The sequence below is a fragment of the Ochotona curzoniae genome, unplaced genomic scaffold, assembly GCF_017591425.1.
Source record: "Ochotona curzoniae isolate NIBS_2020 unplaced genomic scaffold, NIBS_Ocur_1.0 contig_908, whole genome shotgun sequence".
NCBI lineage: Eukaryota > Metazoa > Chordata > Mammalia > Lagomorpha > Ochotonidae > Ochotona > Ochotona curzoniae.
In genome coordinates this window covers 25,147,396-25,167,841 of record NW_024466607.1, presented here as the reverse complement: position 1 = coordinate 25,167,841, position 20,446 = coordinate 25,147,396, and the positions used below count along the sequence as shown (strand labels likewise).

The 20,446-nt window shown below is 41.4% G+C and overlaps 1 protein-coding gene across 16 annotated transcripts in view; it reads left to right on the top strand.

The window, feature by feature from the left end:
* CADPS (calcium dependent secretion activator) overlaps positions 1-20,446 on the top strand; it is a 424,483-nt gene that overhangs the window by 374,279 nt on the left and 29,758 nt on the right. For all 16 annotated transcript variants that reach the window (XM_040994760.1, XM_040994752.1, XM_040994757.1 and 13 more), the window contains 2 exons: positions 4,789-4,821; positions 11,211-11,318. In XM_040994760.1, coding sequence (XP_040850694.1) covers positions 4,789-4,821; positions 11,211-11,318 — 141 coding nt within the window. The remainder of the gene's footprint in view (positions 1-4,788; positions 4,822-11,210; positions 11,319-20,446) is intronic.

The window sequence follows — 20,446 nt, the reverse complement described above, 5'->3', positions numbered from 1 at the left end:
ACCACTGAGTGTAACTGGAAGCTCTGATCTGGGGAGCTGCCTTCTCACTCATGCCGAAATTCTGCTCTCCTGAGGCAAGAGAATAGGTCCCAGCATGTGCAAGTTGAGGACTTTAGTGGCTAGGTTACCACACTGGGCCCAAATTGCTATATTTCAAACCCAGCTAATCTCAAATCCATTCTATTAACTGCATCACTAGGATTTAAATAAGTTTAAAAAACAATTACATATGCAGTGCTATTGACAATCACTGATGAAATATACATTAGCTAAAAAAATGTAAAATAGATTATGCCTTTTAGGAACTGTGTATTTTATTCATCACAACAATGTTTACATATAATGCCTAGTGCAGATTATAAGGGACATCATTTATTTGTTCTAGACACCACATCTAGTACGTGTCTAGATTTTGGCAATAATTCCAAAGTCCTAGTGGTTCAGGAGGATCCTGGCATTGCTCTCTCTTTAGAGAATTGCTGGCCAAAAGACATATCGCAATGGATGCTTAAAGGAAAGGTGCTCCTTAACAGTAGCGTTACTGACATTCTGCAGGAAAGGGTTCCAGGACCAGAATTCTGATCCTGGTTGTGCCTATGTGTTTAATCCATCTCAATCAGTCTACCATAAAAAGTAAGACTGATGACAAACTCCTTTGTCTTATGCACATGGGACTCAGTAACCTCCTCACACGAGATACTCATCCAGCATGGCCCACCTCTGCATAAACTTTGGCAAATGGTGAGGAGGTGGTCTCTCCCACGAGACAGGGCCAGTTTCTGGCTCAACTGAAATGTCTGTTGGTACCTTTTCCTGGAACCCTGTATTTGAGTGCTTCACCCTGATTCCATTCTGCAGAACACAGACCTTCCACACTGGTGCTCACTGATGAACTACATGAAGATTATGATTTGCTCTGACATTAGCTCTACTCTTTCTAGGCAATATACCTTCTCTGTGGCTTCCCTTCTAGAATATAGTTCTCAACATCTGCTCCTCATTAATACACTTCCTCAAGTTCAAAGGCTGGAGGCACAAATGATACACTACATGCCTCCACATGATAATAGGACCACAGTTTACCATGAGCTCTTTCTGTTCTTCTTCTTGTTATGGGCTACAGGAGGATCAGTAAGATTAAATGCAGGTCAACGGTTATCAGACAAAAATTCAATTTCAATCAAATGAGGCCTGGAGAGAGAAGGGTTTTCATTCATGACAGAATTTGATCCATCTTTTAAAAAATGACTTGAAAAGAGTAGAATTGATAGGTATAATTCTCCAGATTGGAAAGGTGTCATAGTAATAAATGGGGAGTATTCAGGATAAAGATTGATCACTTCCACCGTACCAAAGATTACCAGCTGCCAATACAGCTTTACAGAGCCAACAAGGAAATTTCTAGTTGAGAAAAAGTCTTTTGTCTACACCTGTCTGTTTTGACCACTAATACTTGAATTTGTTCTACTAGTGTTGCAGAACTAGAAGTTCCAAAGGAGAAATTTGGCCTCAAAATGATCATGTGGGAATCTTGGTTTCTGTGCTCTAATTAAGATCTTCAGAAAAATAAATCTCTGGCATGCCATGGGCTCAAGTTTTCTCCTTTGTTGCTTTTGTAAATATTTATTTATTTTTATTCAAAAGGCATATTTTTACAGAGAGGGAAGGAGAGGAAGAGATGTCTTTCATACACTGGTTCACTTCCCAAATGACCACAATGGCCAGAGTTGAGCCAATGAAAACCAGGAACCAGGAGCTACTTCTGGATCTCCCATGTGGGTACAGGGTCCCAAGAACCTGAGCTATCCTCTGATGGTTTCCCAGAATCAAGGAGCTGGATCAGAAGTGGAGCAGCTGGGACTTGAACCAGCATGCTGCCAGTTCTGCAGACGAGGATTAGCCTATTGTGTCATGGCACCAGCCTGAGTTTTCCCCTTTGTAAATATATATGATTCTTCACCTCCATGTCACAATGAGGCTTAGCTAGGGAGCTGATGGTATGTTTTTGCAATGTGAAAAGTGTCATCTACATTTTAGATACAGATGCTAGTGTTGTGGCAGAGTGAATTAAACTACGACTTTGAGAAGAAAAAAAAACTACCACTTCGGACCCCAGTGTTCCATTTTGGAGGGCTGTTACAAGTACTATCTATTTCACATCTGATGCAGCTTCCTTCTAAGATACTAAAAAGGCAGCAGACAATGGCTCAAGTACTCAGGCACCTGCTATCCATGCAGAAAACAAGGGTGGAGTTTCTATCTCCTAGCTGCAGCCTGGCCCAGACCTGACTCTTCCAACCTTTTGGGGAGTAAACGAGCCAATGAAAGATATCTTTTTCTATATCTACCCCTGTCTATGTTGCTCTACCTTTCAACTAAACACATTTTTAATACATGAACGAACCTTAGATATGATTGCTCTTGAACGATACTTTAAAAAAAAAGCAAGTCACTTATTTTACTGAACTGAATTACAGAATAGGAAAAGAGAAGAAAGATTTTGAATTGGGAATCATTTTACAGAAATGTTAAAAATGCAGAATATGGAAATCCTTCCTCAGGTTCATCCAGGGCCAAGGGTGGCTTCCTTCCTCAACAGTTCTACAGACAACAGAAGCTTTCAGTTCAGCAATGCTGAATTTCAGATTGACCAATGCAAAGGCTTCTCAGACTGGTCTTTCATGTCTGCCTACTTCCCAATCACCCAGAAGTCAAAATCAGGCTCTAGCACATACTCTCCTGCTCTCTCCTCTTTCTGTTACAAATGTTCAAGTTCCATTTCTCTTTTATCTGAAAAGCACATTTACCCAGAAAGAGATAGAAACAAGGAGAGACAGATATAGATGGAGATGGAAATATGGAGGTGGAGGTGGAGGTAGAAGTAGAGATAGATAGAGATGGAGAGGCAGGGAGGAAGAGAGAGAGAGAGGGAGGGAGAGAAAGAGAGAGAGAAGGAGGAAAAGAGAGAGTTGGGGAATAGAGCTTCTGTTGCTAATTCATTCCCCAAATGGCCACAGTGGTCCACACTGGCCTGAACAAAAGCCATGAGTGTGGAATCAAGAATCTTCATCTGGATCTCCTATGAGATTTGCACACATCCAACTATTTGGTCCATTTTCTGCTGCTTTCCTAGACACTAACATTAGTAGATACATGATTTGAAAGTTGAGCAGCCAGAGATATGTAGCCGGTACCCCCCACTTACAGGTTGTCATATGGGACACTGGTGTCACAGACAATGGTTCGATCTGCTATAGCACAACACTAGTCTCAAAAGTTCATTGTTAAGAGATAGTGCAACTGCATCAATGTGTAGACAGCTTTGCCCTTACAGCAGTCTGTGGGAGGCAGACATCTCACAAAACATGACTGAGTTGCAATTACAATCAGTGCTTTGCAAGGGGGAAGGATAATTTACAAGTGAATCTGTAATGGAAGTATCCCAGGATCCTTGTGGATGCTGGCAACAATTCAGGAAGATAGAATGTGTCATCTTCTCAGTAACTAACCAAATACTCAAGCCAAGGGTGATAAGGCTATCTGAGGTGTGAAAAGACATCCTAATGTTTTGTAAACTGGGTAGTATTCATAGCTTCCCAAAAAAATGGGAATCCCTCTCTAACCTTCGATATAACCTGACCTGTGCCTAGAGATACAAGTCTGACTTGAGTCAAAAAGAAATCCATGCTTCACCAAACATATTCCCATAAGGCTAAATTCCCTCAGTGCCACCTAGGTGGTAACTGTTCAGTATCCAGAGCTGATCTGAATTTACTACTTGACTCATTGTCTGAGCTGCTACATGCTTCATGGTACCACATCCCAGGACTTCATATGCATTCATGTTGACATCAGTCCATCTGAACAGGTTCTGTTATTGTCTGCAATTAGCAGATGAGACAGCCCAAGCCCAGAGGGATGGAATGATTTGCTGAAGATCAGGCAGCTTGTGGGTAGCAGAGCCAGTGTTCAAAACCCAGATGTGATTCCAAATCCAGTGCTTCAACCTTACGTGTTACTATACCCATTGTATCCCTCTACAGATGCGAATTAATGGATACCATGAATGAGGACTCCATTAGGTCATCCTGCAGCTAAATCATACAAAGACCCAAGTACAAGAAATGTCAGTAGGGAGCAGGCCCTGTAGAGCAGAAAGTTAAGCTATTGTTTTCTGCATTAGAGTGCTGATCCAACTGCTGGCTACTCCGCTTCTGAGAAGGCAGCAGATAATGTCACAGGAGCTTAAGCTCTTGCCACCATGTGGGAGACCTGCTTTGGGTTCCAGGTTGCTGACTTTGGCCTGATCCAGCACTGGCCACAGCAGGCATTTGGGGAGTGACCCAATAGATGGAAGACTCTCACTTTCCTTCTTGCTCTCTGCTTTTCAAGCACATGAATATAAATAAGCATTTTTAAAATACCACAGGTCTTAGTTGTTCTTCTAGACTAGTGAACCTTCCACTAGGCAGCCTAGGTTTAATTGGAGTCACTTATCTGTGTTCTAAAGAAGAAAGCCACTTCCCACACCAGCAATAGAATATGAATGAGTAAAATTGCTCTCTCATATTCTCTCTCCCCCTCCCCCCGCCCCTCTTTTACAAAGCAGTGGCCATGGCTAGGAAAAAAAAATAGCAGACACATTTTCTTTTTTAGTACCTTCTTATTTTCCCTGGTAAGGTCCATGTGCCAGTATATTGTTTTAACTCTGACAGTGATACAGCATTGAGCTGTGAACAATTCAACATAAACACAGCCTCACTTTCATCCTCTTTTCCACCCTTTTAGGTGAAGGCAGCCTCCAAGTATGTGGATGTACCTGTGAGTATTTGAAAATCAGTTTTTGTGGTTTTGGGTTTTTTTTTCCCTTTCGTTGGTTATGTGTGTGAGTGAGTGAGTGTGTGTGTGTGTGTGTGTGTGTGTGTGTGTGTTGATTTCATGAGAATTGTATGGTGCTATTTTCATTAGTTGCTGCTAAACTGTATTCCTGGCTTGGATCGTCAGAAAGAAGCCAAGTGTATTTCCTGGTAGAATTCTCTCTAGACAGTCTGAGACAATGAGAGTAGTGTTTCTCTGATCAGGAAAGAATGTTCTGTTTGAGGGTGAACCCGATTCAGGTCCCTTTTTTTCTCCTTGAGTTAGGTCCTGTGGTCTGCTTCATTCACCACCCCTCCTGCATGTAGACCTTGGGAGCAGAACCCTGAGCTAGACATTGGCACAAGGGTGCCAGTCTTTTGGAGTTAAAAAAAAAACAAATACATTTTGAATTTGTTCATTTTGGGGTCAATTCTGCAGTTGTTTTCAGGAAATCTTACAAAACTGCTTATCATTAGTGCGGGGCTCATTAACGAAGAGAGCCCTCAGAGTTCACAGATAAAGCACTCAAAGTTGCCCAAAATTTACATTTAAATTGAGGTTAAGTACTACACATGAATGTTAAAGTGTGGGATTACCTGTGATAAATCAGGATACATTTATAGACAGACTTTGCCTGGTCTATTAGCAAAATAAAATTGGAGAGATTTAAATATATTCCAATAAAGGGGGAAAGAAAATGATTCTGTTTCTCTGTTTCTAACAAAAGAGGTGTGAGTCTATTATAAAATATTAAATTTAGGGAGCTTATCTCAATAGCCACCGAGGGTCTTGTACTGAATGTTTCTTATTCTGAACGTGGTTAAGTACCCTCCTTGTTCAAATACTTATTTGTTAAAATTTGTTTTTTTCTAAAAGGATTTATATTAACATTTAAATTCATTTCCCCAGGAAGCTAAGTGTGTAATGGTTTATTGGCTTATTCCTCAAAGGAAGACAAAATGGAAAATTGGAGTGAATTTAGCATTAGCATATATTTTGTTTGTTTAATGAAAGAATGTACAATCAATAATTATGCTTTGAATTTATATAATACTTCTCATCAAGGGACCTCTGACTCCTCCATGTAGACAGATCTCATAATGGAGACTAGAAAAAGCTCGCTGAACTGCAGCGCAGAGAGAAGTTCAGCAGTGTACTTTCTCGAGCTCCAGCATCCAAACTTTGACTTCACAGGAGGCAAAATGCTCAGATTCCTCTGGCTCTGCTTTTCCATTTTTAAAATAGAGACTTTAATGCCCAACTCATGGATCTGCTGTGCAGGTTAAATGGCACAGCACTCAGGAAACCCCAAGCACCGTGCCTGGCCCTAATGAGCCATCCCAGCACGGGAGAAGGACAGCTGCTGATGGCGGTCCAAGCCCCACATTCAGTGGACAAGTGAGGAAGAGGGCATGGATTTGCTGCTGTCAGTCCCAGCCTCTCCTGGTGTGCACACTGGCTTCAGAGCCTCCCAACCCACTGTTCTAGGAGCTGAGATCCCAAAGTAAAAGGGAGGCTTCCACAGTGAGGTCTGTGTGGGTAAGCCATGGCATGGCCCAAATACCTAGAGCAATTTTATTCAGTACTCAGAATGGAAAGCAGAGTGTATTAGGTTGAAGCACAACAAGGTGACATTTTGGAAAGGTTCAGAAAATCAAATATGAGCTATTTTATATGGTTTCACTTACAATTTTTGCAATTGTCCGTCCAGTTGTCCATAAAGATGAAGAGGAACAATGGGCTTTGTATGCAAATGGGCTGTATCATTCAATGCTTATTGATAAATTATTCTACACTAGAAAACTTATTGGGCTGCTAACAAACAAAAATGAGTTAACAGGAAATGATACAGAATGTCCCAAAATATGTGACATTCGTCACTAATGATATCCGTTGTAATAATAGTAAAAACAACAGCCAATGAACCCTACAAAGCCCTCGGTATTTGCCTGGCTTTGTACTAAGCACTTCACACTTAAGCCTGACTACATCACTGAAAGTGGAGGAGACTGAGGCATGTAGACAGGTTCCAACATTTTCAGGGTCCCACAGCATTTAAGTGGCAGAGCAGTGCTTACTCTGCCATATTGTAAGATTCTTTCAAGGAGTGCACCTTCATGTGGACGATAGAGTCATGATGTTGGTAGCAAGAAAATGTGATTGGTTTGTCAAACCTATGATTTCACAAGTAGTAACAGTATGAGACAAATCTACACTATAAAATTAAGTTGATTAGGATGGGCATTTAGCCTAGCTTTTAAGATGATTACATCCCACAGGAGAGGGCCTGGCTTGGCTACCTGATGCTGTTCCTGCCTCCAGCCTCCTGTTAATGCAGACCCTAGGGGGTAGTAATGGTGGCCAAGCAACTGGATTCTTCCCACTCATGCCATTTCACTCATTTGGGGAGTAAACCAGTAGTTAGATATTCATTCCCTATCTCTCTGCTTTTCAAATAAATAACATAAGTAAAATTTTAAAAATAAATTGATTAATGTATACATTTATGTAAGCATCCTGGTAGGGACAAACTAAGAGAAAAATGGCCTAGTAAGTTAAGCTAAGTAACTGAGTGGCTGATTCACGAGTTACCTGTATACACATGGATGCGGTTAACTTTGTTAGTATTTGTTTATATCTGCTTAAATGCTTTCTGTAATCTATGCTGCATTCGTTTTTAAATATTTATTTATTTCTTTGTAGGAGAGAAATAAAGAGGGAGAGAGAGAGACAGAGATTCTTCAAACCACTGGCTTATCCCCTAATGGCCAAAATGGCAAGGCTGGTTCAGGCCAGATTTAGGAGCCTTGAACTCCATGTGGGTCTGCCATTGAGTAGCTGGGGCCCCAGTATTTGAGCCATGATCTGATGCCTTCCTGGCTACATTCTCAGTGAGCTGCCCAGAAAATTGAACTGTGAGAACAAGAGCCATTGCTCCGCTATGGGATATTGGCCTTACAAGTGGCAGCTTAACTTGCTGTGCCATGATGCTAGCCCCACATCTGCATTCTATTGTACCGGTCTCTCCACACCATACACAATATAAGCAGTCATTGTGCGGTACTAGAACTTGTCACCTAGAAGTTCCTCTCACTAACTATAGGTAGTAACATGATCTGAAACCTAATTTATATCATATATTTTTGCAGCTCTAACTATACGTTAATTTATTTGTCTGTCAAATCGTTTTAAGTGTTTTGATAGGGAATTTACTTAAAATGAATTATACATCTTTTCTGCTTTTAAAACAAATTTAAACTGTGATTTCATCTTTTTCCATGACCCAGGATCACCACTGTGATTATGTCTTTGTCCAGTGGCTACCTAACTTTCCCCAGGGCCTCCCAGGACCTTGGGCTCCATGCCTCTTTCCTCACCAGTCCCAAACCCCAGCGGTTGGTGAGTCTATCTGGTGTTGCAATGTGGCAGCCTCAGGCTTCATGCTCAGGGCACCAGGAAAAGAAACTCTTAACAGTACGCCAGTTCCATTCTTCCCTTTCTGGTCCAGCAGGGGAGGGAAACCAAAGCTGGAATGGGAGTAAAGCTGTTTTAAAAGGAAGGTAGTGGGGACTGGGAACCCAAGGACTATGATAAGAAAACTATGCATTTTCATGTGCATATTTTATCATTTTTATTTTGATAAGGGCTCCTCCTTGACCCCTTTTATTTCTGGATTCCAAAGTAGATTCTGAAGGTAGGTAAGGCTATGGCATGATATAAAATTGTGAAGGGTGGGGAATCATAGTGACCCACTTTGTAGTATAATTGATGGCTTTCAAAGCATTTTACATGTACATTCTTTTAGCTTGAATCAGAGCAGTCCCAGAAGGTAAGTAGGGGCACTGTTATTAACCCCATATCACAGATGGCATAACTAAGACCCAAAGAAGTTTAAGTGACTTGTACAGGTTCCAATTTGCAAAGATCCGGTAGTAAACCAGACAAGGGGACTGGAGAGCTGAAGTAAGGTAGAAGGGGGATTTATTTATTTATTCGTTCATAGATGTGGTCTTTCAGCAAATGTTTACTGAGTACCTATAATGAGTGAGGCACATTCTATATGCTGAGGAAATATTTAAAAATTATATGTCAAACAGAGCTCCTGTATTCATGGAACTTGTGTTCTTGTGAGATAAGATAGCACATAAATGCACAATAAAATGTCAGCTATTGGGAAATGCTATGAAAAAATGTGATGAGCTCAAAGGACAAAGAATTATGAACCTTCTTAAGTGGATGAACCACACTGATTTTTGGTTCTTATTTTTTTTAAGATTTATTTATATTTATTTATTATAAAAATGAAATAATAATTTTTTTAAAGTTTTATTTATTTTTAATGGCAAGGCAGATATTTACAGAGAGAACAGAAAGATCTTTGATCTACTGGTTCACTCCCCAATTGGCTGCAATGGTCGGAGTTGAACCAATCCAAAGCCAGGAACTGGGAACTTCCTCCAGGTCTCCCACATGGAGGCAGGGTCTCAAGGGTTTGGACAATCCTCTGCTGCTTTCCCAGGCCATAAGCAGAGAGCTGGGTCAGAAGTGGGGAACAGCAGGGACACGAACTAGCACCCAGAAGGGATGCTGTCTCTTGCAAGGTGGAGGATTAGCCAATTGAGCCATTGTACCAGGCCCCAATTTGTGTTTCTTAAAACAGTTTTCAACATGATGAAATACCTCTTTAAGGACAGTATACCTTAGTTAAAATAAAATGATGAAAATACACATCATTGTCAATCACTAATTCTAACATTGTGGGCTGCTAACAAGTCTGCTGAATTTAACTTTGGATCTTATCTCTATGATATTCCAAGTGCTCAGAAAAAAGGCTAGTGTCTTTTACAAACATCACCTGGGGAAAAAAATGGAAACAATAGTAAGAAGTTCCTCAGTTCTGCCAGGAAAGGGTCCCTGTCCTCACTGAGAATGTCCTTAGATGTACACAGCTGGCTAGGAGAGACGTGGAGAACATGGCCAGGGCAGGACTGATTGCTGTCGCTTGCACCTCATTGGAGAACCTCTATTGTTCTGCATCATGAAACTGCAACAATTATAGGAACATCATGGAGCCTGCTCAATCCATTCACTGAAAATTGCTTGAAAGTGTAACACTTGACTACTGTGGCTTTGGGCTGTCCTCATTGTTTTTCAAATTAATACCTTGTCATTGTTTCAGCAGGTGTTAAGAAATGTTACTAGCATCCCAGGGGCCAAGGATTGGCCCTTTGCTTGATAATTGTTTGCTTTGTATCAGGAAAAAAAAAAAAATACAGTCCTACTGTTTCCAAACCGTGCTCATTTTCACCCTGGAAATTACACAGAAGTGTTAACTAACTTCAATTTGCAGTGCCTGACAGTCACGTCTTGTAGAGAAATGATACTTTGTGATCTAAGGTAAATCACAGTAATGAAAACTCATCTTTTTAGTTATTAACAAGCATACATATCTGCTGTGGAAATTTAAGGGGTTTGTGGCAGCTATCCTAATGACCCATATTACAGTGCTTTAATAGGTTTCTTTGGAGATAACTTTGATTGCGACATCTCAAGCCGTGTGCATTTTGAGTGTTTTTTTTAACTTCCTTCTAATAAATCATATCCTAACTGATTGAATCAACTGCTTACCTTTCCAGAAAAATCTAATTTATTTAAAAATCAAATCCTTCCCCTCCTCTCTTTGCCTTTTTTTCCCTCCTTCTTTTTTTCTTTCTTTCTTTTCTTTTTTAATCCTTGGGCTTATCAGTCTGCACTGGAAAGTGAACACAAATGCTTGAATGTCTCTTCTGTGTAAACTAATTAGCAGGTGTTCACATTACACTCTCGGGTTAACCTAATCCCCCCCAAAATAGGACTTGGACGGGAAGAGATAATAAATTGAAATATGGTTTATTTACTTGATACTTTCCCAATTTGTTTTGAATAGGAAAAGGGGATGAGAAATAACTTCCTGGTATATGAAGGTCAGACCTTGGCAAACAGTGTGTTTGAATATTTTTTTTAATTGCGGTTTCAATCCAAAGCAAAAACAGAGAATCTATCTGGATTATCCAGTGAAGATTTGTCTACTAGATTAAAGTTCCAAAAGATTTTTTTAAAACTGACAGGGTGTAAGATATCTACAAAATCCTAGCATTCTAGTTCCTTTCTTAGCCAGACTTGATTTCTGGAAAGAGTGGGAGTGTCTAATATTTATTGCTACCACCAGGCAGGGTTGGAGATGGCTATACAGGGGCTACAAGGGTGATGCCTAAAAATTGATATGGTGGGGAGAGGGCAGAAAAATGGATGGGCAATCAAAGAAGAATCCCCACCTGAAAATGCCATTTTCATGTTTTCCTATTTCTTTGCAGAAGCCTGGCATGGACGTGGCCGATGCCTACGTGACTTTCGTCCGTCACTCTCAGGATGTCCTGCGTGATAAGGTCAATGAGGAGATGTATATAGAAAGGTTATTTGATGTAAGTAGATGCCTTCTCCTCCTTGGAGACCAAGGAGGAGACCCTCCAAAATGTGACAAAATAAGAGACAGGAGGATAAGTCACATTTTGAGAAAACGGATTGATCCTGATTGAAACAAAATCTTTCCCTCTCCCTCTGCCTTAGGCTCTTATCTGTCTTGTGTCTGTCCTGAACCCACTCCCGGTGTGGCAGTGTCTCAGTCCAATCTGTGTGCTACGTGGGCCGGCGCACAGCCTCTCGGCCAGCAGGCTCGTCCCGGCGCCAAGCGTGCGAGGCAGCTTTCTCTGGCTGGCAGAGGCCTTTCTTGGTCATGGTTCCCCTCTTTGCAATCTGGCCTCGCTCTGGGGAGATGTTCTCCTCGGGGAGGCTGAGGCCAAGTCCTCCTCCTGGGGGTGGAGCCTCCGCAAAGCCAGCTGCGGTGTGCAGATGTGCGCTAAATATCGCATTGTGATCGCTTCCAAGATGATTTTTCTTTTCTTTTCTTTTCTTTTTTTTCTTTTTTTCTGGAAGGCTAGAAACCCTTAGCCCTGGGTTTTGGCAAAACACTTACGTGAGAGTTGCTCAAGCCGTTGCAGTGCCAAAGCGTGATGCCCCCTGCCTGCCCACCCACCTGGAAACTTAGGCGAGGCCGGGGCACCGTGAGCCAGTGTGTGGGGGCTGCCCGACACAGATCCAACTTGAGAAAAGGCACATTTCCCAGGGTTAATGGTTTTTGAGCAGTCGTCTTTCCATTGTGACTACATCTGGACTGCAAAGCAAGCCACAGAGGCCAGAAGCAAGAGGAGTCTGCTTCCCAGCCCTCCAATTGCCTGCCTCTCTCAGGCCCAAGCAGATGGGGGTCACCTGTTTTAGCCAGACATTTTGTTTCACGTCGGCCCACCTCCCTCGGTCCCCTGAAACTGGCAGTGTAGACCCAGCCAGAGTGCATGGAAGCTGATGTCGTCCTGTCTCCCCGCGGCTCTTAAGTGTGCAGCGGACTTCTGTCTCGTGAAGCGTGTGCCTCTCTCGTCCAGGTTTCTGTACTTTTGGTGGCAACCCGAACCTCAATGTTTTGAGATACTATGGAATTCGTGTTTCTATATCTTTTCCGTGATTGTGTTCAGCGATTTTCATTGAGTTTTTGTGTATGCATGTGTGTGTGTGTGTGTGTGTTTTTGTTCCATAGCGAAGTGAGCTCATTGTTGGCACTGCTTTCAGATCCTGCAGCTTCTGACTTTATACGCTTTGTCTTTCCACTCATTTGCTTTCCTCGTGTGTTGAAAAGACTCCTTTCTTTATTTTTCCGCACCCCCCTCCACTTTTTTTTCTTCCTTTTCCAATCATCTTTTTTTTCTGTGCTCTCTCCCCCTTCTTGCCTTGCATCACCTTTCTTAGATAAAACCCTTCTTACTTTTTTTAATTCCCACCCGTCCTCTCTCAGATTAAAATGGAACTTATCTCTCATGTCAAATGTTTTATCACATTCTATCAAGTGGCATGAATTAGAATCAAATAATCTTCCTGTGTACATCTTCTAGCATGACCCACATCCACTCAGAATGCCTCCTACATGCGTAAAGCTGGCCGGCGGGGCCTCCCCCTTCTCTGCATGCGCGCCTTTCTGGAAGCCCTGAGCCCATGTTCAGAGCACACTCCCCCATCCAATAGGCATTGAAAACAGACAGGCAGCACCCTCGGGTCTGCAGTTAGCAGCGTGGACACTCTGCCCGTCTCCGCTGAGCCTAATTCCAAACCACAAATTTACAAGAAGCCTGTGGATTGTTCTTTTCAATGCCTAGGTTGCCTTTTCTTTTCTTTTCTTTCTTTCTTCCTTTTTTTTTCTTTAATCGGTATCTTCTGATTTTCAGTTTTGTGTGCCCATGCGTGTGTGCGTGCGTGTGTTCCTGTGTGAACGCTGGCGTGAATGACCTTGTGTTCTCTGAAATTTAAAATTTAAAAAAAAAATTAAAAACCTCTCTGAACTTGCTGTTCCATCTATAGTTGAGACTGTCCACTTCATAGACAAATAGTCCACCCTTCCCTCATTTTTTTTATTGTAGGGCAAGGTGGAATTTGTACGGTATAGCCTTGTTGAAAGCAGCAAGGCAAACTGTCTTTTCTGTAGCTCATTTTGAGAGAAAGTGCAACTGAATCTTCATTTCAAAAGGGAGACTGTGGTGTTGGCCAGCACAGATGGTAAAAACTGGACTTGTCTAAGTATTAAGGAACACAGGCAAATTCAAGCCATTAATGTAAAATTGTAGTGCAAAGTAATATCACTATGGAGTGTTTTTCAGAAAGCAGATGCTGCATAGGCACATTTTAAAAATGCACAGGGATCTCCAATCGCTTGCTAAATTCAAAAAGGAGCATAGAGTGGCATTAGAAATGTTGTGGGGACCCCTCAATTTATTTTTAATTAGTGTGAATTTAGTTGCCCCAGTTTTGTTTACATATTGGAGTCTTGATTATACCCTGCTAAATATCTAAAGTCTTACCCGATACAACCATTCACTGCATATGACACCCTACCTCATAGAAAAAAAAAATAATAATTTCTCAGGAGCTGATCTAGATGTAATGAATGTCTTTGCCATTTACTTTCTCGCTTTCCAAAGAACCTGATCCCATCATTTACAGAATATTGGTGCTAGGCAACCTAACTGATGTCGTGTAAAAAAAGTTATTGAATCTGTCAGGGATTTAAAACATTTGTCATTTTAAAAACCCCAGAGCTTCTGAAAAAGCTTCATTACCATGCAGCCTCGGTAATTTAATTCAGTACTTACTGTTTTTCTATAATCTAGCAGCAAAACATCAGATTACCAACATGTTTGATTATTTGTGGCTTCTGTTTCCTCAAGCATGGTGTTTATTCCTTTGCATAGAGGGGTCTGCCAGACTCTTGCGTCCACCGTGCTACTCGAGGGAGCAGGGGTCCCAAGTCAGGAGGGTTTGTGAAATTGGCCACCCTCAGTTCTTTGCTGCTGCCGGTGAACCTCCTCTTTCAAGTGCATCCCTTAATGATGCACGTCCCGGACAGGTTGTTAAACAATTGGCAGAAATCTACCGAGAGAACTTGTTGATTTGGGAGGTTTCTCTTCCAAATTGTTGCATTTTGATAAATGGCAAAAATGAATAATAGCAAATTAGCATTTTGAATGAAGGAAAAAAAAATATATGTCTTTGAGATTGTTTGCTGTTTGGGGGTTGTTGATTCGGACTGTTGTGTCATTCTCTGGGTCTGGATTCCTGCTGGCGTCTGTCATTCAGACGCATGTTCTAAGAGTTCCCGTCGTGTTTTTAACTGTGTCTGAAGTCTCAGTTATATTTACCTGAGAAGTCCTTTCAGATCTTGCTGTTTGGTATTGTTGCTCTCTTCGTCCCATCCCAGTTTCCCCTTTTCAGAGTGCCCTTGTAGAAAAGGCTGCATGGCTTCAGTGTGTGTATTTGGGTTAATAGCTGGTCATTTAATGGTGTGTTCTCTGTTTTAAGCAGACCCCCTCCAGTGCCCCCTCTAGAGCTTGTTTGCTTTCTGCTTCCTCGTTGTACTTTTGGCTTGGAAGTGGGTGCTTGTGGGAGATTATCGGCATAGCATTTGGGGCTCTATATTTGACATTCTGCATTTTTATCTATTTTGTTATGTAACTGAAGAACAGGCTTTCCAGATGCATCTTCATTAAATTTTGTTTTAAATCAAACATTCTCTAGGTTTATTGGAGAAAATACATTTGGATATCATAACATGACCTAGACCAGGTCATTTTTCAGCAGGGGAAATTTTCCTGTTTATTGGTATAATTGGCTTACATAGGCTTTCATAAAATTCTGATTATTTTGCTAATATACCTAAGGGAGGAAAAAAATCCTAACCATCCAAAACAAAGCGCTGACCAGAAGAAACACCCCTCATGGCTTTTGAGATGTGCAAATATGCATGTTTTATCTGCCTTTTTATATATATTTTTAAATTGAGTAGAATCATTTATTCTTGTCACTTGCTACAAAATAATTTTTAATATTTTGAAGCAAAATATTCAGACAATTCAAGCAAGTGAATATTTCAATGTGATCAAAAATAACAGTGAATTGAAATTATATTAGTAAAGATACCGGAGTTTAAAAAAAAAAAAAACCAGATTGCCATAAGACTCAAGTTGAAACTTGGCCTCCTTGCAAACTATCGCTGACTTTTAGAGAAAATAGAAAACAGGGATGTGACAGAATCTCCGTATCCCTTCAGCAGCAGCAGCTAACGAGAAAAGCACAAATGTAGGAAATAAGTTGAGGACGGTGGTGATTTCAAGTTGGAATGTCCATAAATCATGCAGATGGCTCCCCCCTCCCCTTCTGCAGAGATTAATTCAGCATCTTCCCCAAAACAAAAACATGCTTTTTGAAATGAAAGATCAGATATCAGGAGAAACACCTAAGATTTCAAGGTCTAAACAAAAATTAATTTATTTCCTTTCTTCCTTGTACTTCTTGAAGACACAGACTGAGAAGAAAATCGGGATTAAAAGAGATGTGCTTAGGGTGAATTCATCTGCTTTAAACCTCACAGGCTCGGAGATGAGTGATTAAAAAGCCATCTCAAACTTGGATGGCTTCCACGCTGGTGGTAAATGCCGCCTGCACACTGACGGTCTGCAGGTCCCCGTGTCACTGGGAGCCAGGCCCCGGGAACATTCGACTGGAGATGATACATGGATTATATAGGTCAATTATACACTTAATCTGCCTTCTGGAGGATTAAGTATTTGCAGATTGACTCTGCATTTGGCTCCTCCGTGGCAGTTATCAGATCAGGAAAGGGCCCCTTAGCAAACGGCCTCATAAGAACTTAATCAGGCAGCGTGGTCCGATTCAGATGAGGCTGCTGCGCAGGATCCTCAGCCTTGCTCAGATTTTAATTTGCTCTTCCATTCTCAAATCATGTATTTGTCCACTGTATGTGGCAGCACAGTAATTGAGTGTGAATAATTTCCCTTTAGAGAAGGTAATTTGGGAAAAAAAAAGGATCCTTTGCCTATTAAAATTATATCTGTTGTATTTATGTAGGAAACCCCCAGATCGCCTTATTCTAATAACCTTATTCAATTACAAAAGCACCATGCCTGTGACCGTAGATTAATCAAAGTAAGAAGTCACCCTGCACGAGGACGAAGCCTGCATAGAGAGCATTGGCTTTTGTCTGTACAGTAGATCCCTAATTGTCAGGTGTGGGAATCTTATTTCCGAAAGTGGGATGTGGAGGAGAGAGGCTCACCAGTGAAGTAGGCTGCAGTTTTAGCAGCATGATTCCAGAAAATCAAGGCATATGTGATTCTGATGGCTGAGATGCAGAGCTGTTTTCTCTGCTTATGCAGGCAAGAAGCAGGCCTGAGGATCAGTCTAGAACGAGAGATACAGAGCAGTAGTGGGCATGGTGCCTCCGGAGCCCGCGCTGGTCCTTCCTACCTGGGTCCCCTTGACCTGCCTCAGCTGATCCACACAGAGCACAAGGATCCTGGTGAATAGAACATTCCCCCTTGGACTTGTCATGCAGGTGAAACTTCCTTATGCGCCTGCAGCATTTTAGGCTCTGAGGAAGCAGTTGGTACATGTGAGCCACCACCACCACCACCACCACCACCATCACCATCTTCCTCATCATCGTGAACCTGGGAATGGCTTTCCCAGCCCTCTTTCCTTGCTAACCCAAACTTTGTGTCCATTTTGGGGTGTTGTAAGAAGCTCGCTAATATCTCTAAAGCTATGAACCCTGTGCTTGCTTGGAACTGCTGATGGGCAGCCGCCTGCTCACCTAGGTGAAACCTGTGTAATAGTAGCCATCATGTGGGCTTCATTGCAGACCGGGCTGGTTTCGTCCCTTCTGAGCCGTCCAACTGCACTGAACTCTAGCGTCTCTAAGCCGCAGTTCCCACATCTGTAAGGAAATCAAGTTCTGACAGTTGCTGTGAGTACAAAATAGCACAGTGGGGTGTACACTAGCCTAGATGAGAATCCAAAAAATCTTTTCGCATCCTCAACTTGTAGAATGATTTGTTTCTTCAAGTGATTTGGAAAGGACCTACTCCTACCACCTCAACAAAATATTCAGAAATAAGTAGAATTGACTTTGTAAGCATCAGGGTATTTTTGTGTGTGTGTGGAAGACAGGAGAAAGGAGTGGCTAATATCTTTTACTATTCATAAACAGTCTATGTACACTGTAGACATTTAGTAAATGCAACTAAGCAAAAATCAGAGAATTACAATATTTCGCTCCAGCACCCAGGGATTGCTACCTGGTTATTATTTTTTTAGATCTTTTTCTATGTGCTAATATTCATTAAATGCGTTTTCTTAAAATCAGTAAGCGAAGATCAGTTGCTTTTCAAAGTTAATGATCTCTATTTCCTATCCCAGTAATTATCTACCTAATATACAATTGATATTCAAAATTCCATCTTGCCCCCAAGTATTCTTTGAAGATGGTTTGTATAAACCATAGTCTGATACAAAGCCACACATGCAGGATGGGGTGGAGATACCCCTTCTATTTCCTTCTAGCCAGCGCTGGCCCTTTTTTTCAGGATCTTGACTCGTTGAAAGGACTGCCGTGCCAATTGTTCTGCAGACGGCAGGAGTTTATTACTATCTAAACATAGAACTGATTTGTTAAGAAAAAAATCAAGCTGAATTCAACCAAGTAGTTCTTTTAAACATAATTAGTAACTTAGCAGAATTCAACCAGGGCTTTTTAAAGCTCTTCTCTGTTTGTAAGGAGAATTTCTGAAGCTAGTTTTAAATGAAAGCTAAACTACCATAAGCTCACAGAGGCCGAGGTCCAAGTTGGCCAAGTGAAGTGCTCCAGGGATTGTGTTTCCTATAAAAAGGCGCAAATATCTGAACTGGGTGGGCGATGGTGAGGTTTGTGGTCCAGTATTCTTGAGTCACTGTAGTTGCTTTGGTGAAATCTTGAACTAGTGACTTTGACACACATATTCATAGCATTAGGAAGGTTCTTTTGTTAATTCTACTAGGATTTTCCCTGAGGTTATCAATCTGAATTTAAGCTGTCCAAATCAGTCTGAAGCTGAGCTTTTCCCTACTCTTTAGATCAAATCTTAATTGAACTGTAACCCCATCTCTAACATCCTTAATTAAGAGGCTAAAGAACTTGTCTGACAGTCTAGAAGGAGATCTTTTAGAATCTGTGCCATCAGTTATATTACTAACTGGGAGACATACCAGGATACCACAGGAAAGGCCCAATGGTGATCCCCAAAGCATGTTCTGACAAAAATGTCATGCCTCGGCCAGGCACTATAGCTGCAGGGAAGTGTCCCTCCCTGCCAATGCAGGAACTGAACACAGTGTCAGGAGGACAGAAATGTATGGCCTATCCCTCCCAGTGTGAGTGGTGACATAAGCTGTCCTATGTGAAGAGAGAACAGGAAATCCTGTGTGTGAGGTAATGAGTGTGCTTCAAATACATTTGGAGAATGAAAAAGTTAAGTTCATTTTGATTAAAAACAATGTTGCGATCATATATTCATATGTATGCAATGTTTGTTATGTACTTGTGCATTAAATGCAATAAATGTGCATGCCTGTACATACACACATGTGTAGAACACACACACACACACACATATATATATATAACCAGGGAGTTTTAAGTAGAGATTCCTTAGCTAAGATAAAGTATATACTCAACCTCACTCCAGTCTTTGTTCAATTTTTGGAATTGAGCCACTTGGAATTGTAACATAACCCAGGTTCATCTTTGTAACTTTTTCCTCTCCATCTCTTCTCAAAGACTTGATGTCTTCATGCTTTATTTGCTTCCCATCATCTAAATCTACTTTTAACAGATTTGCTCAGATTCCTCTTTTATTAAGATGAAAGGACAATCTTTCTTGGGATACTTGAAATTTTAACAAATTATTGAGTCAAAGAAATAAAGCTCTGATTATAGTGGTTTTTTTTCTCTCTCATTATTATAATGAGATGGGTAGATGGTGTTTTACCGTCTCTGGTGCCTGATTGTAATGAATCTCTTATTCATACTTGAACCCCCCTCTTAGCCCATAGCCTTCACAATAAAAAAACTAATAATAATAAATGCTAGAAGCAAATTCCTTTAATTCTGGAGTCTCAGTTTTGGAGACCCATTCCTAGGCCCCCCATCAAACAAAACACTCTTTCTTGTGCCTGAGTGGTTTGACGTTCCAGCAATGTCACCTACAGGAAAGAGCAAACTCATTGATTTGGATTCTCTTTTTAAAATAGTTTATTACTATCCTCAAGAAAGTGGAGTGCTTATTTAGTGATGGTGCTATGCTCCCAGCAGATTTGCATCTCGGTAGTGTTCTCATCATACAGTCTTCTCTACTCTGAAGCCAGCGAGAAGCACGTTCAGTCAAACCTTAAGAAGAACCCATCTTCCCCTTTCTCAGGAGCTTGTGTATATCAAAGACTTCTGCTGAGACTGTTAATCAGAACAGCTTTCTGTGTTCCGGGAGACATTGGTGAACACAGGTAAGATGTCTCCTTTTCCATAGCACAATGCTCCATTAGACATTCTAAGGAGTCAGGCTGGTTGTTCTGTTATATTAAGGTCATTGTAATACTTTTATCTAAGGATAGTTTTTATTTTTCTACTTGTGACTTACTTACAGCATAGAAGCTGCATGTGGCAGACTCTTAAAAAAGAAAAGATTTGTTAAATGTAGATTTAAAGAGAGGAGAGACAGAAAGCTCTACCATCCACTGGTTCACTCTCCAGTTGGCTACAACAGCTGAAGCTGAGCCAATCCAAAGCCTGTGGCCTCCTCCAGTTATTCTGCGTGGGTGTAGGGTCCCAAGGCCTTGGGCCATCTTCTGCTGCTTTCCCAGGCCACAAGCAGGGAGCTGGACAGAAAAAGGAGCAGCTGGAACATGAATTGGTGCCTCAAAGGATCCTGGTACTTGCAAGGGGAGAATTAGTCAACTGAGCCATCACAGCAGTCCTGACAGACTCTTAAACATACTACACTTGTGCAAACACACTTGTGTATGCATACAGACATGTACACACAATACATAGAGTAGTCCAGGAACGTTTTGTGGAGCAAAACTACCACAATGCATTGCAGGAGGCAAGATGCGCTAAATCCTC